The sequence below is a fragment of the Gorilla gorilla genome, chromosome 6 (assembly GCF_029281585.2).
Source record: "Gorilla gorilla gorilla isolate KB3781 chromosome 6, NHGRI_mGorGor1-v2.1_pri, whole genome shotgun sequence".
In the NCBI taxonomy this organism is placed as follows: domain Eukaryota; kingdom Metazoa; phylum Chordata; class Mammalia; order Primates; family Hominidae; genus Gorilla; species Gorilla gorilla.
In genome coordinates, this window is record NC_073230.2 from 112,235,280 (window position 1) to 112,254,324 (window position 19,045).

The 19,045-nt window shown below is 54.2% G+C and overlaps 1 protein-coding gene and 1 pseudogene across 3 annotated transcripts in view; one reads left to right on the forward strand and one right to left on the reverse strand.

Annotated features, from left to right (window-relative positions):
• Window positions 1-220: 220 nt before the first annotated feature.
• LOC115935381 (SH2B adapter protein 2-like) lies at window positions 221-17,553 on the reverse strand (annotated as a pseudogene).
• The window catches only part of PMPCB (peptidase, mitochondrial processing subunit beta), a 34,787-nt gene continuing 33,263 nt past the window's right edge, over window positions 17,522-19,045 (forward strand). Inside the window, exons 1-2 of one of the 3 annotated variants that reach the window (XM_019030900.4) lie at window positions 17,522-17,675; window positions 18,676-18,816. In XM_019030900.4, coding sequence (XP_018886445.1) covers window positions 17,577-17,675; window positions 18,676-18,816 — 240 coding nt within the window. In that variant the 5' untranslated portion in view covers window positions 17,522-17,576. The remainder of the gene's footprint in view (window positions 17,676-18,675; window positions 18,817-19,045) is intronic. The other 2 variants (XM_063708694.1, XM_055392552.2) reach the window with 2 other exon arrangements.

Below are 19,045 nucleotides of genomic sequence, written 5' to 3' on the forward strand. Positions count from 1 at the left end.
TAAGCCCTAACCCTTGCTGTTGGGCCCTCTTTCAGGTGCTGCCCGACGCCCCATGGGGAGTCCCTCAGCTGTCCCACCAGAGACAGAGCTGCAAGTGGGCCTGGCAGGTGTCAGGCCACACTGGGCTGGACAGGGGTCCCTGATGGACGGGGGTCTCTGAGAGTGGCTGCCCCGCAGTCCCCGCCTTCCCCGTGGGAGAAAGGACGACAGGAGAGCCGGGTGCAGTCCCTAAAACAGGCTTTTAATAACATCGTGTCTTCACTGAAGAGCTTGGCGTGTCCCACCCGGGCGGCGCCGCGGGCTAGTAGAAGGAGTACTGGTTCTCCACGGCGCGCGCGCGGCCGGGCGCGGCCTCCGGGGGCTCCTCGGCGGCGGTGGCGGCCACGGCCTCCAGCAGGCGCTCGGCGCTGTTGCTGCGGCTCCGCGCGCTGAGCTAGCCCTCGACGGGGCGCGGGGGGGCGGGCCCCGACGCGGCAGAGGACGACGAGGCGGAAGACGAGGAGGCGCCGGCGGCGTCGGAGGGCGAGGCAGGCGGGCAGGCGGCCGCGGCGAGGCTGGAGAAGTAGTGCTGGCCGGGCGAGTCGCTCCAGCAGGCCGGGGACGCGGGCGCGGCAGGGGGCGTGGGGCCCGGCTCTGCAACAAGGCGACGGCAGGGCGTGAGTGGGGACCTGGGCTGGCCACATCCTGCAGGGAGGCCGGGATCCCTCAAGGGGCCAGGGCCCACGCTCAGGTTTCCGAGTTGCAGCCCATGTCCTCGGACACATATGCAGGCACACCCGCCCACATGCATAAACAGAAGCACACACACATACATGTACCTAACCACGCGTGTGCACGCCCATATAGCCACATGCACAGGAGTGCACACACACGCACACATAATGCACACGCTCGCACACAGGCACACAAGCACACGCGTGCCCATGCACGCATGCACACGCTCATGCATATGCGCACACACGCACACGTAAGTGTACGCACACGGGCACATGCACACATACACTCATGCACACACACAAGCACACGCATGCACATGCACCCATGCCCTTAGTGCTCGGTCCCAGCAGGTTTGCTCTGAGCCTCCCCAGTGCAGGGCTTAGGAATCCATATGCCCAGCTCCTTTCATCCCACTTGCCCCAATCCACACCCCAGTCCCCACCCCCATACACCCACATGCATTGCTGTTGGGCGCCCCCTTCCCCTTGCCAGGAATCATTAGGGACCTGGCTGCCTCTGGGCTGCCACTTCTGCCTCCATTCCTTATGACGTGACTGCTTGAAATTGCTGTGGTTAGGCTAGGGTGGGAGGGACACAGCTGAGGCTATGGGACAGGAGACCTGGGGCTCATCCCACCCCAGGGACCACCTTCTTGAGTAATCAACGGGAAGTCTTCTTGAGTAATCACACCAGCCAGGTGGCGGCATCTTACCTGGTGGGGGGGCCTCGGCCCGCACATAGCTGCGAAGGGTGATGTCGGCTGAGCCCCCGACTCCAGTGGGATGGGGTGTGTGTGGAAGTGGCGGAGCATGTCAAGCACAGACTGGAACCACAGATGCTGTACGTGACACTGGCCGTGGCCGTTCAGGGACAGGCGCAGGTGCTGTGGGTACAGGTGGGTGTGGTCAGGGGCAGGTCCGGGGCTGGGCACCTGGGTAAGCGCCTTTGGGGGTTGATGGAAGGACCAAGGCTCACGGGCTGTATGGGGCTGTGTCAGGGCCAGGGGGCCCCTCACACATGAGCCCCATCTGGAGATGGGGAATGGGGGCAACGGACCCAGGCTGAGATGGAAGGCATCAGGCATTGTCCCCATGCTGGGAGCACCCCCACTATGGGCCCATGCCCTACACACCTATAATCTCTAATCCCCTCCCTAACGCCAGAAGATAGGGATTACTGCCCCCATGTTAGAGATAGGAAAACCGAGGCCCAGGGAGGGGGAGTGACTGGCCCATGGTCACAGAGCACAGAGCAGGGAAGAAAACTCCTGTTTGGGTGGTTCCCCCAGCCCAGGAGGCTAGAGGTTGGCCCTCTGTCCCTGCAGAGCCAAAACCCGGAGGCATGGAAAGCTCCCCAGGGCTGGCTAGGGAGGAGTGACGGCACGCTGTGGGAACAGCTGGAACAGGGCTGGCTTCTCTCTAGGTCTCTAGGGCCTGTGTGAGGCAAGTGCCTCAGGGTAAGAAACCATAGGCCTGTGGTGTCTAGTGGAGAGCTGCAGGTCTCTGACTTAAGCCCTATTTTGCTCAACATGTATCCCACTGCAGAAAAAAGTGGCTATCTCTGGGGTGTGTGGGGCAAGAGGGGAGCTAAGAGGAGTGGTTTGAGGGTACACGCATAGCCCCAAGCCCAGGAGGGGAAGCTGGTCTGGCCACCTGCATAAAAGACAGACAATCTGCTAGGTGCGGTGGCTCATGCCTGTAATCCCAGCACTTTGGGAGACTGAGGGGAATGGATCACGGGAGGTCAGGAGTTCAAGACCAGCCTGGCCAACATGGTGAGATACCCCCCAACCCTTTAAAAAACAAACAAAAAAATACAGACAATCCCTGGAGCGGGGTGGCAGTCCCACAAGTGAGCTCTTCCACTTAGCAGAATAAGTTGCTAGGGACTCAGCCCGAAAGAAACAGCACAGAGGGGTCCCACCACAGCCTCATAGCTGGGCAGAGCCTGCGCAGGGCACAGCTGGGTCCCCAGGGTGAGAAGAAGCAAGTTGGACGCATCCCAATCTTCTGCCAGACCTTCCAGACATTTATTCTGTGAAGGTGGAAAGAGTTGCCTCTGGGAAGGTAGTGATCTTCCCTCCCAGGAGGTATGTAAGCTGGAGGCTGGGGTTCCTGCTTTGTCCCACCATTCAATTATCAGGCCTGGGGCAGTCATCTCCACTCTGGGAGAAGAGAAGCCGGGTAGAGAGGTGAGAGGCAGGTTCAAGGCTGGGTCTTGTTCCAGGAAGGAGAGGAGCTTGCCACCCACCCTTTGTTCCCCCATCCTAGACTCTGGCTTGGGCATGAGTCAGATCCAGGCCCTCTGGGAGGCTGCCTGGAGCAGCACTGGCTGAGAAGTAAATTGCACGTCACCAGGGATGGCCTTAAGCACCTGGTTGTCAGAGGAACTGTAAGAGTGGCTCCTTGCCAAGGAAATGTCCCTGGTGGAGGTGCTACCTCCTGCATGGTGGGGCCAACCTGGCGGAGGAGAGAAGCCACCAGAGGTTCTGCACTGAGCCACTAGGGGTTAGGGCAGCCGGGGTCCCTGCAGAGAGACACTGTCCCCCAGCTGCAGGCCTGGAGCAGGAGTCCTAAGGTTCTCCCTCCTCTAGTAGGGGCCGCCAGGAAATCCATCCTGGCAGGAGCCCAGGCTGAGTGTTTCCTTATCGGAAACCTGGGATGCGGGGGCGGGCACTGAGGTTCCTGCCCCCTCTGGCCACATTGCACCCCCCCATAATCATTTGCCTTTGCTGTCAAATTTTCCTTTGAATTTCAGGTCAATAGGCCGGGCGTGGGGGCTCACGCCTGTAATCCCAGCACTTTGGGAGGCTGAGGTGGGTGGATCACCTGAGGTCAGGAGTTTGAGACCAGCCTGGCCAACATGGTGAAACCCTGTCTCTACTAAAAATACAAAAATTAGCCAGGTGTGGTGGTACGTGTCTGTAATCCCAGCTACTTGGGAGGCTGAGGCACAAGAATCGCTTGAACCCGGGAGGCGGAGGTTGCAATGAGCTGAGATTGCGATGTTGCAATCCAGCCTGGAGGATAGAGCGAGACTGTCTCAAAACAAAAACAAAAACAAAAACAAAGCATTTTAGGTCAATATAGCAAGGAATCCTCTTCCTTGAAAGCACACCGCCTGGGTGTACCATCATGCCTCTGATCCAGCTGGGTGCTGTCGGGATCGCCTTCCTGACTGTCTTCCCCTCCACAATTCTCCCTCCCCTGCAGGTCTCTGATCAGGCTGTCCCCTCCAATGCTGAACCCCACCCCCCAGACCCTGCACAGCTCTCCCACCCAGCCCAGCTCCTCCTCCCCTGCTGGGTCTCTAGGGTTTGCCCGTGTGTGTTCCTCAGGGGTTGGTGACCTAACCTGGGCAGGGAAGAGGGGCTGTCTGAGGTCGGTGGGGCAGAAGGTGGGGCTCTGAGGGCCTTGGTTGGCTCCCACCCCCCACTGGGCGATCTCTGGGTGGAGACCTTCCGAAGCTGCAGTGCTATGAGATCCCCCCCGCGCGCAGGAGCTGAAAGGATTTGCAAATTTGGGTTATTAGAAGGGCCCAGCCTCCTGAGGGCTCAGCCGCCAGTAGGTGGCCTCCCCTTCTGGAGAATGGAGAGGCTGAAATAGGGCTGACTGCAGTCCCTCAGTGATGTGTAGGAGGGACGCAGGTGGCTCACGGAGCATGGCTGGGGTGAGTGGGGCCCGTGGGAAGTCATGCCACACCTGTTCGCCTGCAGCTGCTTCCAGGGCACAGCCTCAGGACCGGGGTCACCATGACCCCTCCCTCTCAGGGCTGGCCACTGCACCCCCATGGCACCCCCCACACACTTGCCTTGGCCTTGCCCTGGAAGTTGAAGGTCAGCACGTACTCCCCAGGCCAAGTCTCACTTTGGCGGATCACGAAGAGGCCGTGGTTCCGGGGCCCCCCTGCCAGAACCAGTTGAGCAGCCTTGACCTGGGACAGCGTCCCGTGGAACCATGGGTAGTCGGATAGCTCCAGCTCGGGTTCAGCCTCGGGATCCGTCTCTGCACCCTGTTCCCCTGAGGTGGGGATGACAGTGTGAGGAACATGGGGGGAAGGAGAAAGGGGGACAAATAAATGTGAGAAGAGAGGTGACATCTTGTTGGTTTTTTTACATGCAAAATGCTGTTGGAATAATTTTTTAAAAGTTTGTTGGTTTTTAGTTTTTATTTTTTTTTCGAGACGAAGTTTCGCTCTTGTCGCCCAGGCTGGAGTGCAATGCTGCAATCCCGGTGGCTGACTGTGCCTTCCGGGTTCAAGCGATTCTCCTGCCTCAGCCTCCCGAGTAGCTGGGATTACAGGCGCCCGCCACCACACCCAACTAATTTTTGTGTTTTTAGTAGAGATGGGGTTTCACCGTGTTGGTCAGGCTGGTCTCAAACTCCTGACCTCATATGATCCACCCACCTCGGCCTCCCAAAGTGCTGCGATTATAGGCGTAAGCCATTGCGCCCAGCCTTATTTTTTATTTTTTAGAGATGGAGTCTTGCTGTGTTCCCCAGGCTGGTCTCAAACTCCTAGGCTCAAGTGATCCTCCTGCCTTGGCCTCCCAAAGTGCTGGGATTACAGGTGTGAGCCACTGCACCTGGCCTGAATATTTTTTTGTTTGAGACAGAGTCTTGCTCTGTTGCCCAGGCTGGAATGCAGTGGTGTGATCTTGACTCACTGCAACCTCCGTCTTGCAGGTTCTAGTGATTCTCCTGCCTCAGCCTCCCGAGTATCTGGGATTACAGTCATGCACCACTATACCAGGCTAATTTTTGTATTTTTAGTAGAGACAGGGTTTCACCATGTTGCTCAGGCCGGTCTTAACTCCTGAGCTCAGGCAATCCGCCCGTCTTGGCCTCCCAAAGTGCTGGGATTACAGGTGTGAGCCACTGCGCCCAGCCAAATAATTTTATTTATTTATTTAACTTATTTTTTGAGATAGGGTCTTGCTCTGTCACCCAGGCTGAAGTCTAGTGGCACAATCATAGCTCACTGCAGCCTTGGCCTCCTGGGCTCAAGCAATCCTCCCACCTCAGCCTCCTGGGTAGCTAGGACTATAAGCCTGTGCCACAATGCCTGGCTAATTTTTGTTTATTTTTTGTAGAGACAGAGTCTTGTTGCCCAGACTAGTCTGGAAGTCCTGGGCTCAAACGATCCTCCTGCCTTGGCTGCTTGAAGTGCTGAGATTACAGGTATGAGCCACTGTGCCCAGCTGGAATAATTTTAGAGTTGGGCAGGGAGCTGACCCAACCCACTGGTGAAGTCTATGAGGTAAACTGAGGCACAGAGCTGTGAAGGACTATCCTGGAGTTGCTCTGTAAGTCATCAGCAAACTTAGGAACAAATCCAGTCGCCTGTTCCCAATCCCTGATTCCAACCCCTATGGACCCTTTTCTGTGAGCTCCTTCCTTCCCTCCCTCCCTCCCTCCTTTCTTCTTTTCTTTTCTTTTTTTTTTTTTTTTTCCCCCACAGGGTGTCTCTCTGTTGCCCAGGCTGGAGTGCAATGGTGTGATCACAGTTCACTGTAGGCTTGACCTCCTGGGCTCAAGTGATCCTCCCACCTCGGCCTCCAAGTAGTTGGGACTACAGGCACAAAAATGTTTGTGGCCAGGCGTGGTGGCTCACACCTATAATTCCAGCACTTGGGTCAGGAGTTCAAGATCAGCCTGGCCAACATGGCAAAACCCCATCTCTACTAAAAATACAAAAATGAGCCAGGCGAGGTGGCGGGCACCTGTAATCTCAGCTACTCGGGAGGCTGAGACGTGAGAATTGCTTGAACTTGGGGGTGGAGGTTGCAGTGAGTTGTGATCCGCCACTGCACTCCAGCATGGGCAACAAAGTGAGACTCTTGTCTCAAAAATTTTGTACAGATAGCGTCTTGCTATGTTGTCCAGGCTAGTCTCAAACTCCTGGCTTCAAGTGATCCTCAGCCTCAAAAAACACTGGCTGGGATTACAGGTGTGAGACACTGCACCCAGCCCCTGTGAGCATTTTCTTTTCTTTCTTTTTTTTTTTTTTGAGACGGAGTCTTGCTTTGTCGCCCAGGCTGGAGAGCAGTGGCACGATCTCGGCTCACTGCAAGCTCCACCTCCCGGGTTCACGCCATTCTCCTGCCTCAGCCTCCCGAGTAGCTGGGACTACAGGCGCCCACTACCACGCCCGGCTAATTTTTTGTATTTTTAGTAGAGACGGGGTTTCACCGTGTTAGCCAGGATGGTCTCGATCTCCTGACCTCGTGATCCGCCCGCCTCGGCCTCCCAAAGTGCTGGGATTACAGGCGTGAGCCACCGCGCCCGGCCCTTTCTTTTTTTTTGAGACATAGTCTCACTCTGTCGCCCAGGCTGGAGTGCAGTGGCGTGATCTCGGCTCACTGCAACCTCCGCCTCCCGGGTTCAAGTGATTCTCCTGCCTCAGCCTCCCGAGTAGCTGGGACTACATGTGTGCACCACCACACCCAGCTAATTTTTATATTTTTAGTGGTGACGGGGTTTTGCCACGTTAGCCAGGCTGGTCTCGAACTCCTGACCTCAGGTGATCCGCCCGCCTTGGCCTCCCAAAGTGTTGGGATTACAGGCGTGAGCCACCGCACCCGGCCCCTGTGAACATTTTCTATTGAAACTGGGTCCAGTGGGAGGGGCCAGGTTCCTAGACCAGTCTACAAAAGCCAGAAGTACTTCGGAGACGTGTGAAGGACCCAGGAGGATGAGATGTCACAGCTTCTGAGGCTTAGCAAGGTTTAGGGAGCCCATGGGTGGCCATGGCTGGGGGTGGGGGTCCAGGAGAGGTGGGATGGGAAGAGCAGGCTGTCCCCACTGGCACCTGTGTTATTGCTGTCACTGCCGCTGCCGCCCGGGGATTCCAGGGTCTGCAGAAAGGTCTCTAGCGGGACGTGGATCAGGGATTCTCTGACGGCATCTCGACCTCGGCTGTGGGGGGCTGTCACCACTGCACCCATGGCTGTCGTCTCTGGGGGGGCGGGGCAGGTCGACTGCTGGGGAAGTGGCAGGTAAGATGCACGTGTCTTTATCTGTCCACCCTGAGTGTGCCCCTCCTTCAACCCTGTCCCCCTACCTACCATCAGTCAGGAGCTCACAGCTGCAGGAGGCCACGCGGCTGGCCAGACAGCCTCCTCGGGTACAGGAGAGCTCGGTGTCTTCCTCACTGTCACTGTGGAGAAAAGAAATGGAAACCATGTCCTGCCGTGGGACTTGGACTCGGACCACAGGCTACTTACGTGGCCAGGCAGTGGCTGGCAGTCCCATGGCCCAGCATCTAGGCCTCCTGGCTCTGGTCACCTCCCTCTGCCTCCATGTCCCTCTGTCCCACCCTACACTGGCTCTGTGGCCACCGTGTGATTGACCAGGCCACTGTTGGGGCTCAGAAAACAATACCGCAAAACAAAGTCCTCAGCAGCAGCCTCGAACAAAAAAGTTTTTCTCTGACCTTCTCCTGCCTACTTGTCTCTCAGTCCTCTTCTCCCCAGAGGCACCAGAGAAACAAAAGTCCCTCTTTCCCAAGGTGGGTCACAGAAACCAGAACCCCTTCTTCCAAAACGTAGTCATAAAACCTAAAAATATTCTTTTTTTTTTTGAGACGGAGTCTCACTCTGTTGCCAGGGCTGGAGTGCAGTGGCGCGATCTCGGCTCACTTTGCCTCTGCCTCCTGGGTTCAAGTGATTCTCCTGCCTCAGCCTCCTGAGTACCTGGGATTACAGGCATCTGCCACCATGCCCGGCTAATTTTTTTGTATTTTTAGTAGAGATGAGGTTTCACTGTGTTGGCCAGGCTGGTCTCAAACTGACCTCGTGATCTGCCTGCCTCGTCCTCCAAAAATGCTGGGATTACAGGCGTGAGCCACTGCGCCCGGCCAACCTAAAAATACTCTATGTAAAAACTTGTCATAAAGAAATTATCCAGCCAGGCACAGTGGCTCATGTTTGTAATCCTAGCATTCTGGGAGGCTGAGGTGGGAGGATCACTTGAGGTCAGGAGTTTGAGATCAGCTTGGGCAACATAGCGAGACCCCCATCTTTTTTGTTTGTTTGTTTTTTTTGAGATGGGAGTCTTGCTCTGTCACCCAGGCTGGAGTGCAGTGGCACGATCTCAGCTCACCGCAACTTCTGCCTCCCGGGTTCAAGTGATTCCCCTGCCTCAGCCTCCTGAGTAGCTGGGATCACAAGCATGCGCCACCATGCCCAGCTAATTTTTTTTTTTTTTGTATTTTTTGCAGACATGGGGTTTCACCATGTTGGCCACGCTGGTCTCAAACTGGTGATCTGCCCGCCTTGGCCTCCCAGAGTGTGGGGATTACAGGTGTGAGCCACTGCACCTGGCCGCGAGAACATGTCTTTTTTTTTTTTTTTTTTTAGACAGAGTTTTGCTCTTGTTGTCCAGGCTGGAGTGCAATGGCGCAATCCTGGCTCACTGCAACCTCTGCCTCCCGGGGGTTCAAGCAATTCTCCTGCCTCAGCCTCCCGAGTAGCTGATATTACAGGCATGTACCACCACGCCCGGCTGATTTTGTATTTTTAGTAGAGATGGGGTTTCTCCATGTTGGCCAGGCTGATCTCAAACTCCCAACCTCAGGTGATCCGCCCACCTTGGCCTCCCAAAGTGTTGGGATTACAGGCATGAGCCACCGCGCCCGGCCCTGAGAATCTCGTCTTAATAAAAGAAAATTAGCTGGGCGTGGTGGTGAGGCAGGAGGGTCAATGGAGTCCAGGAGTTGGAGGCTGCAGTGAGCTGTGATCATGCCCCACTGCCCTCCTGCTTGGGCAACGGAGCAGAAAAAAAAAGTAAAAACAAAAGGAAAGAAAGAAAGGGAAGAAGGAAAGGAAAGCAAGAAAGAAAGAAAAAAAGAAAGAAAGAAATTACCCAATCTGCCTGGTTTGACTGTAGGTCATAAGACCCCCATTCAAGATAGGGTTCTGTCCCACACCCAGAAGGAAGGAATGCTACTCAGAGAGGCCAAGAAGAATCTGGACAGACAGGCCTGGCTGGGTCCCCTGCTCAGTCTATTCCCTTTAGATCCTACCCTTTGTGTCCAATCCTCTTTCTACACTGCTGTCCATACTTTGCTGAACCTAAGCATAAAAATGGACCGTTTCCCTGTATCCTTTTTTTGAGACAGAGTCTCCCTCTGTCGCCCAGGCTGGAGTGCAGTGGCGTGATCTCGGCTCACTGCAGCCTCTACCTCCCAGGTTCAAGTGATTCTCCTGCCTCAGCCTCCCAAGTAGCTGGGATTACAGGCGCATGCCACCACCAGGCCCAGCTAATTTCTGTATTTTTAGCAGAGATGAGGTTTCACCATGTTGGCCAAGCTGGTCTCAAACTCCTGACCTCGTGATCTGCCTGCCTCGGCCTCCCAAAGTACTGGGATTACAGGCATGAGCCACCATGCCTGGGCTTTTTTTTTTTTTTTTTTTTGAGACTGAGTCTCACTCTGTCACCCAGTGGAGTTCAGTGGTGCAATCTCAGCTCACTGCAACCTCCGCCTCCCAGGTTCAAGCAATTCTCCTGTCTCAGCCTCCCGAGTAGCTGGGATCACAGCGGGCCCACCACCACCTCCAGCTAATTTTTGTATTTTTAGTAGAGATGGGGTTTCCCCATGTTGGCCAGGCTGGTCTCGAACTCCTGACCTCAGGTGATGTGCCTGCCTCAGCCTCCCAAAGTGCTGGGATTACAGGCGTGCACCACCACGCCCGGCCCTCCCCTGTATCTTTGAGTCTTCATTCTGAAGGCTCCTATGTATACACGTTAAATTTACACGCTTTTTCTCCTATTAATCTGCCTTGTGCAGCTAAGCACTGTGGCTCATGCCTGTAATCCCAGTGCTTTGGGAGGCTGAGGCAGGCGGGTCTCTTGAACCCAGGAATTCAAGACCAGCCTGGGCAACATAGCACGATCCCGATCCCGTCTCTAAAAAAAAAAAAAAAAAAAAAAAAAAGGCCAGTTGCAGTGGCTCACGCCTGTAATCCCAGCACTTTGGGATGATGAGGTTGTCAGATCACCTGAGGTCAAGAGTTCGAGACGAGCCTGACCACCATGGGGAAACCCCATCTCTGCTAAAAATACAAAAATTAGCTGGGCTTGTTAGCAGGTGCCTATAATCTCAGCTACTTGGGAGGCTGAGGCAGGAGAATTGCTTGAACCTGGGAGGTGGAGGTTGCAGTAAGCTGAGATTGTGCCATTACATTCCAGCCTGGATGATGGAGCGAGACTCCATCTCAAAAGAAAAAAAAAATTAAGCCAGTCATCGTGGCATGTGCCTACAGTCCCAGTTACTTGGGAGGCTGAGGCAGGCAGATCAGTCGAGCCCAGGAGGTCGAGGCTGCAATGAGCTTGATTGCACCACTGTACTCCAGCCTGGGCGACAGAGCAAGACCTTACCTCTAAAAAATAAAATAATAAAATAAAAATAAATAAATAAATTTGTATGCCTTTTCTCTCATTTATCTGCCATTTGCAAATTGATTTTCCACTGAAACTTCAGAAAGCCAAGGGGAAGGCTCTCTCTTGGCCCGTATACCACTGAGTGGACAGTCCCCACTGAGGGCCCATGATCCCTGCCCACTATCCCTGAGGGGCTGGGCTCCTCCTGGGATCCCGTGGAGACCCTCAGAGGGTGGGAAGGTTTCTCTCCCGATTTGTGACATGAGGTGTCTGGGACCCTGCCAGCTCGAAAATTCCACTAAGTGAGGTTCACCTTCACAGCGGCTGGGGAAAGAGTTTGCAGAGCAGATGGTCCGGAGGGCGGTGGAGGAGGGATTACAATCACTTTGTGGATCAGGGCCTGGGAGGCGCCCAGGACCTTAATTGTGTTTCTTTAAATGAAGCTGTTAATTAGAAAGCAGCGGCCCTTTCCCCCGGGGCTTGGCTCACCCCATTAGCCAGCAGAGCTGCTGCCAATTGCTCAGCCTGTCGGGCTGCCTATCCCTCCTACTCCTGGCCTGGCATCTCTCCTGGATGGTGAAGCCAACCTTCTTGCTGCTCTTCCTGTTCACAGCTGACTGTAACTGCCCTCTGCCTATTACCTGCCATGGCTCCCATTGTCCCTGACCTACCCGTTTCCTGAGCTCTCATCAAAATCTCCTCCTCACTGGCTACCCCAAAGGCCTTGATGTTCCCTGCGAGTCCCAGGTGCTTGTACACTTGCACACCTTTTAAAATTATTATTATTAATATTTTGAGACAGTCTTGCTCTGTCGCTCAGACTGGAGTGCAATGGCACAGTCTCAGCTCACTGCAACCTCTGCCTCCCGGGTTCAAGCGATTCTCCTGCCTCAGCCTCTCGAGTAGCTGGGATTACAGATGCCCGCCACGATGCCTGGCTAATTTTTGTATTTTTAGTAGCGATGGGTTTTCACCATGTTGGCCAGGCTGGTCTCAAACTCCTGACCTCAGGTGATCCGCCTGCCTCGGCCTCCCAAAGTGCTGGGACTACGGGCATGAGCCACTGTGCCTGGCCCCGGCCAAATTTTTATTATTATTTTTTAAGAGTTAGGGTCTTGCTCTGTTGCCCAGGCTGGAGTGCAGTGGCGCAATCCTAGATCACTGCAGCCTCCAACTCCTGGGCTCAAGTGATCCTCCAGCCTCAGCCTCCTGAGTAGCTGGGATAACAGATGCATGCCACCGTGCCCAGTTCCATTTCCACTCTTTTTGCTGGGCTTTTCTCTCTGCCCTCTCCCATCCTCCTCTGCCTGGCATTGGTCCACTCTTTATTTAAGCCTCGGGTTAGGTGAGCACGCCTAACAGCAACTCTTCCCTGACCTGAGCCCAGGGCTGGGTTAGGAGCCTCTCTCCAGCTCTTTCTATTTTTTTTTTATTTTAAGAGACAGGGTTGGCTGGGCACAGTGGCTCATGCCGGTAATCCCAGCACTTCAGGAGGCTGAGTTAGGCGGATCACTTGAGGTCTGGAGTTCGAGACCAGCCTGGCCAACATGATGAAACCCCGTCTCTACTAAAAATATAAAAATTAGCCGGGCATGGTAGTGGGCACCTGTAATCACAGCTACTTAGGATGCTGAGGCAGGAAAATTGCTTGAACCTGGGAGGCGGAGATTGCAGTGAGCCAAGATCACACCACTGCACTCCAGCCTGGGCAACAGAGCAAAACCCTGTCTCAAAAAAAAAAAAAAAAAAAAAAAAAAAAAGAGAGAGAGGGTCTGGCTATGTTGCCCAGGCTGGTCTTGAACTCCTGGCTCAAGCGGTCCTCCCAGCTGGGCCTCCCAAAGTGTTGGGGTCACAGATGTGAGCCACTGCACCAGGCCCCCAGCCCTTTGGGGACTCACTGCCATCTCTGCCCAACTCCCAGTGCTCTGAGGCTCTCTTGGGGTGAAGACAAGACCTGGTCCAACTTCCTTCCAGGTCCCCAGGCCCTGGCCCCATAGAGCAGGCCTCACAGAGTCTGCTGGCGATTGGAGGTAGGGGGTATTTTAAAGGAGGGTGATCCTGGCTGGCACCAACCTGAATCGCATTGAATTGCTCATTTCTCAAGCTGAGCTCCCGCCCTGCTAGGAAGCTGCTCCTGGTGAAGGCTGGACCAAGGATATACCCAGCCTGTCCACCCATCCTCGGGCCACTTGGACACTCACCCGGGGTCCATGCAGCCCTGGATGTCAGCTACCCACGAGTGCTTCTGCAGAGAGTCGATGGTCTCCAAGATGTATTCGGCTCCATTCTCTACCTGGGAAGGAAGGTGGCCGGGAGTGCAGAACACGGTCAGCAGATGGGCTCCAGACCACAGGACATAGGGTCAGAGTGGCTCAAATGGCTGATCCCCCTCTCCCACAGCAGGGCTCAAGGGCATGAGCAGCAGGAAAGAAAGTGGGGTCACCGTCGGGCACCACCTGGAACTCAGGCCAGGGACCCAGCTCACACTCTGTATTCCCTCCCTTCTGGGCCTCTCCACTGGGGATATGTCCCACCCCCCTGATCTCAGCTCCTCTGCCTTAGAGATGCAGCCTCTGAGGAGGCCATGCTGGCAGGGGGAGGGATGGGTGGCCCAGCATCCCCAACCCATGCCCTGGCACCCCAGGGGTGGGGTTCAAGTTGAGTGGAGAGACAGGCTGGCCAAGCACACTGAGTAGGGGGGCTTGCATGTCTTAGTGCCTGGAGTTCTACCGGCATGGCCATGCGCTTGAGATACGAAGCCTCTGAAGGGGAAGAGGGCAGGAGACATCCCTGCTGGGGCCAGGCCCAGAGCATAACCCTGCATTCTGCTCAACTCCTCCCAACGGCCCTGTGAGGGAGAGGAGCCATTTCCCCCATTTTATATATGAGAAGACCAAGGTTCAGGGAGGCCAAGGAACTTGCTCAAAGTCACACAGCAGCCAGTGGCAGGGCCAGGGCCTGAACCCAGGTCTCTGGGACACCCAGGTCCCATGCTGTTGGCTTCCGGTGGTGTGCCTCTGTCAAAATGCAGTTGTTGGGCTGGGCGTGGTGGCTCACGCCTGTAATCCCAGCACTTTGAGAGGCTGAGGAGGGCAGATCTCCTGAGCTCAGGAGTTCGAGACCAGCCTGGGCAACATGGTGAAACGCTGTCTCTACCAAAAATACAGAAATTAGCCAAGCATGGTGGCGTGTGCCTTTGGTCCCAGCTACTCAAGAGGCTGAGATGGAAGGATCACCTGAGTCCGGGAGGAGGAGGTTGTAGTGAGCCGAGATCGCGCCATTGCACTCCAACTTGGGTGACAGAGTGGGACCCATCTCCAAACAAAGAAAAAAAAAACCAAAAAAAATGTAGTTGTTGGGCTCCCAGGATGACAGAGCTGGGAGGGTTCTCGGAGACTGCCTTTAATCCCGCTCTGAACAGATGGGGAAACTGAGGGAGGTGAGCCCCTCTGCCTCAAGGCTGTCATGCATGATCAGCAGTTTAGAGGGTACCAGGTGGGCAGGGGCTGTGTCCCCAGCCCCCAGCCTGGGATGACTCAGGGTCCGGGGTTGGTAAACACTCGCTAAATGAATAAGTGAGTCCGTGACTAAACAAATGAGAATGGGCAGAAACACAAACACAACCAGAAGCTGGGAGAAGAGGGTGGGGCTTCATGCAGGATGAGTGGGTGGGACCAGACCTCCCCGGGGACATTGCTTCACCAACACCCTCTGATCCTTTGTGGAGGCCCAGGGACCACAGCTCTGGCAGCCTGGAGCCGTGTCCTCAGAAACCCCTGCAGGCCACCCTGGCAGCGGTGTGGGGCCTGGGAAAGGCTGGGCTGCCCCTAGACCCACCGGGGTGCCTCCCCGCCCACCCTTGATGCCTTTGTGCCCTCTGTGGGAGACCGCCCAGTTCCCACACTCCAGTGCCCTGGGACAGAAACATTTGCATAACTGCTGCCGGCTGGCCACCAGTGAGGTGGGTGTGTGCTAGCTCCAGTGGGGGAAGGGAGGGCAGGAAGTGAAACTGATGAGCTTCGCCCAGGCCCAGGGGTAAATGGGAGCAAGGGGCCCAGATGTTGGGCGACGCCCGAGGCACCTGGCTGTGGAGCCCAGACTCAAGTCTTAGCTGTGTGCTAGGCATCTGTCATAGGGTCTGGGAACCCCCCACACCAGGGCTCCCTCCCACTACTGTCCTGCCTTAGGCTCCTTCCCCTCGCTCCCCTACGGAGCTGTAGCACCTAAAGGGAAGGTGGCCTGGGGCAGCTGGAGGATCTCTGAGGTTAGGGGTGAGACCTCACCTTGAGGACGAATGTGTTATCCTTCTCTGGCATTTCCAGGGGCATGGTGGTGCAGACCTCAATGATGGCTGACAGTGGGATGCTGACCTTGGGCCTGGAGGCCTGGGGGCCAGAAAAAGGACAGTGAGTGGCCCCAGCACTTCCTGACACCCTTTCCATCCCCTCCCCGCTGCCAGGCGTTAGAGTGGCCCTCAAATAGACTGCCACAGCCGCCCTGGTACAGAGGTATCCCAATCCCCATTTCACAGAGGGGGAAGCTGAGGAAGGCATTTCTTTGAAACAAGAAAGAAATTTTTCCTGGCTAGGCATGGTGGCTCATGCCTGTAATCCTAGCACTTTGGGAGGCCGAGGCAGGAGGATGGCCTGAGTCCAGTAGTTCAAGGACAGCCTGGACAACATAGCAAGACCTTATCTTTACTTGAGACCAAAAAATGGGCTGGGTGCGGTGGCTCACGCCTGTAATCCCAGCACTTTGGGAGGCCGAGGCGGGCAGATCACCTGAAGTCAGGAGTTTGAGACCAGCCTGACCAACATGGAGAAACCCCATCTCTACTAAAAAATATACAAAATTAGCCAGGTGTGGTGGTGCATGCCTGTAGTCCCAGCTATCTGGGAGGCTGAGGCAGGAGAATCGCTTGAACCCAGGAGGCGGAGGTTGCGGTGAGCTGAGATCGCACCACTGCACTCCAGCCTGGGCGACAAGAATGGAACTCTGTTTCACAGAAAAAAAAACGAAACAAAAAGAGACCGAAAAACTTAGCCGAGTGTGGTGGCATGCGTGCCTGTAGTTCCAGCTATTTGGGAGGCTAAGGTGGAAGGATCGCTTGATCAGGGGAGGTCGAGGCTGCAGTGAGCTATGATGGCACCACTATACCCCCACCTGGGTGACAGAGTGAGACGATGCCTCCAAAAAAAAAAAGAAAAAAAAAAAAAGGACCTCCTCCTATAGTCACCTTGTAAGTCCAGGACAGAACCAGAATTGACATCTGAGCCTCCCACCTCCAAGCCCTGAGGAGAGAACCCCACCTGGGCTGCCCTCTGCCCAATGCACCCACGAGATCTGTGGTTTTCTTATATTTGACCTTGACCCATTGTGAGAAATACATTTAACACTGGGGCCCAATACACACATACGCAGGTAAAAATATCTCTGAAACAAACATCTCACCAGACAATAGTTACCCTTCCTGTGTGTGATAGAGTGTGATATTTTCTATTCTATTCTAGTTCACGTTTTAAAAAATGCTGGTCTTGGCTGGGTGTGGTGGCTCACACCTGTAATTTCAGCACTTTGGGAGGCCAAGGAGGATGACTTGAGGTCAGGAATTCCAGACCAGCCTGGGCAACATGATGAAACCCCATCTCTACTAGAAATACAAAAATTAGCCAGGCGTGGTGGTGCGTGCCTGTAATCCCAGCTACCTGGGAGGCTGAGGCAGGAGAATTGCTTGAACCTGGGAGGCAGAGGTTGTAGTGAGCTGAGATTGCACCACTGCACTCCAGCCTGGGCAACAAGAGTGAAACTCCATCTCAAAAACAAAAACAAAAACAAAAAACAGATCTGTGAATAAAGAGGAGTCCAAGAAGGTGCAGAGGGAACTATGAGGAGGTGGAGCTCTAGAATATATTGAGAAAAGAGAATTTCAAAGAAGCCAACAATGTCAAATCCTCCAACAGGACTGTAACATAAGTCTGTAAAGTGTCCAACTTTTAGCAATTAGTGACCTTACCAAGGGCAATTTCTATGGAATGAGATGAGCCGTATTGTAGAGGTTCGAAGAGTGGATAGTGGTCAACACGGATACATCCTTTCCTCTCCTCACGGCATCTGTCTCTCCCACTAGACTTTTCCTTTAAAGGCAGTGACTTAGGAATATTTTTCCACTGTTTTCAATCAATTCCATCCACCAGTGAGATATATTTCATCAGGTTATCTTTCATTCCACCGCATTTGTGCCTTGCACTTAGTAGGCGATCGATAAAATAACTGATGATACAGGTGCTTCTACAGACTCCCCAATTCATTTGGTAAAGACCACTCAGCATCATGGTCGGGCCCTGATTGCTTTCACGTCCGCTTCGAGGAGTGTCATTCCCATCACGGCCACAAGGTGGAGCCCGCCTCCCTGCTCTGGGACCTCAGGTCGCGACCCCGGAAGCACATCCTTCATCCTCTACCTTCTTTCTAGCAGAAATGGCGGCTGCGGCGGCTCGAGTGGTGTTGTCACCCGCGGCGCGGCGGCGGCTCTGGGGTTTCAGCGAGAGTCTCCTAATCCGAGGCGCTGCGGGACGGGTGAGCTTCCCTCCGGGCCGGCCCTGTCCTCGAGATCTCGCCAGACCCGGCGCAGCGCACCTGAGAGTCGGCGCCACAGATCCGAACAGTGGGTCGGGCAGGGCCCCCTCGACCCGGACCCGCCGGGCGCCAGGCGGCCTGGGGATGCTGAACTGGCCGGGGGTGTCTGGTTTGTGGCCACCCGCCAGGAGACCTGCTAGTGACATGTGGGATGACCCTGGTTTTCGGCTCCTGCCGCCAGCTACTGAGGAGTGCATGTTTGACCACTAAAAACGTAGTGCTTGCAAATTGGGGAAAACTAAAAAGTGAAATGGGTACCGCTCCAGAGTACTATTTTTGTCTAAGACTGAACTTCGTCCTCAGCTGGGCTTCCCGCGAACCTGGACATCAGTGAAGTAAAATTTTTTATGTATTTGCATTTTTCTCATGAGAGAGCCTCTGACTTTAAGCAAAGGGATGTGAGACTTTTGTATAAGGGCAAAGAAAAACTGCTGAAAGGCGAATAGTTTCTGGCCGAAAAGCCAGTGATTTGCATTTTGAACATCGACCCATATTCCTATCCTCTCTTTTTTTTTTAACCGTTTCCAAACCCTGTTGCTTTTCTTGAACAATGAAAACCCGAGTGTCAGTTCTGTCTTGTGTGTAGGTAGTTTTACATCTTTTCTCTCTCTTTTTTTTCCCCTGCTTGTTTTCTCCATAAAGAATATAAAACATTTGTAGGAGAGGTAGTGAAATAAAGTCAATTTCTGTCTGGGTAATGATAATAATTGCTCATCTTCCCTGAGGGAAGGGCATGTTTATAAACACGTTGCTGGCTTTAGGACAGTGGCTGGTGACAGATGTTTCTAGGCCAGGCAGAGATCTCAGTGGAACCAAAATTCAAGAAGAAAGATTCTTTTATAGACAGCCTATTTAAAATAGATTTGGTTTTAAAAGCAACATTTAATATCAGATTAGTAATGTGTTTTGCTTTGTCTCTTCCACTTCCTACCCCAACCAGTCATTATATTTTGGAGAGAACAGATTAAGAAGTACACAGGCTGCTACCCAAGTTGTTCTGAATGTTCCTGAAACAAGAGTAACATGTTTAGAAAGCGGACTCAGAGTGGCTTCGGAAGACTCTGGGCTCTCAACATGCACAGTAAGTGACTCAGGCAACCTTCTCTAAGTGACCCTTCATTTAGCGTAGCAAATTGTTGATTTTAATCTTTAGCTTTTTCGTTGGCTGGTGGTTCAAAAAGGGTGGCAGTTATTTTGCCTTGACAGATTTCCATGAGTTGTGAACCTTTTCTTCCAGTGGTACTTAGTTACAGGGTGCATATGTATCCTGTTGCATTGTCTGCATCTTGTTCTTGTAGCTTATTATTGAT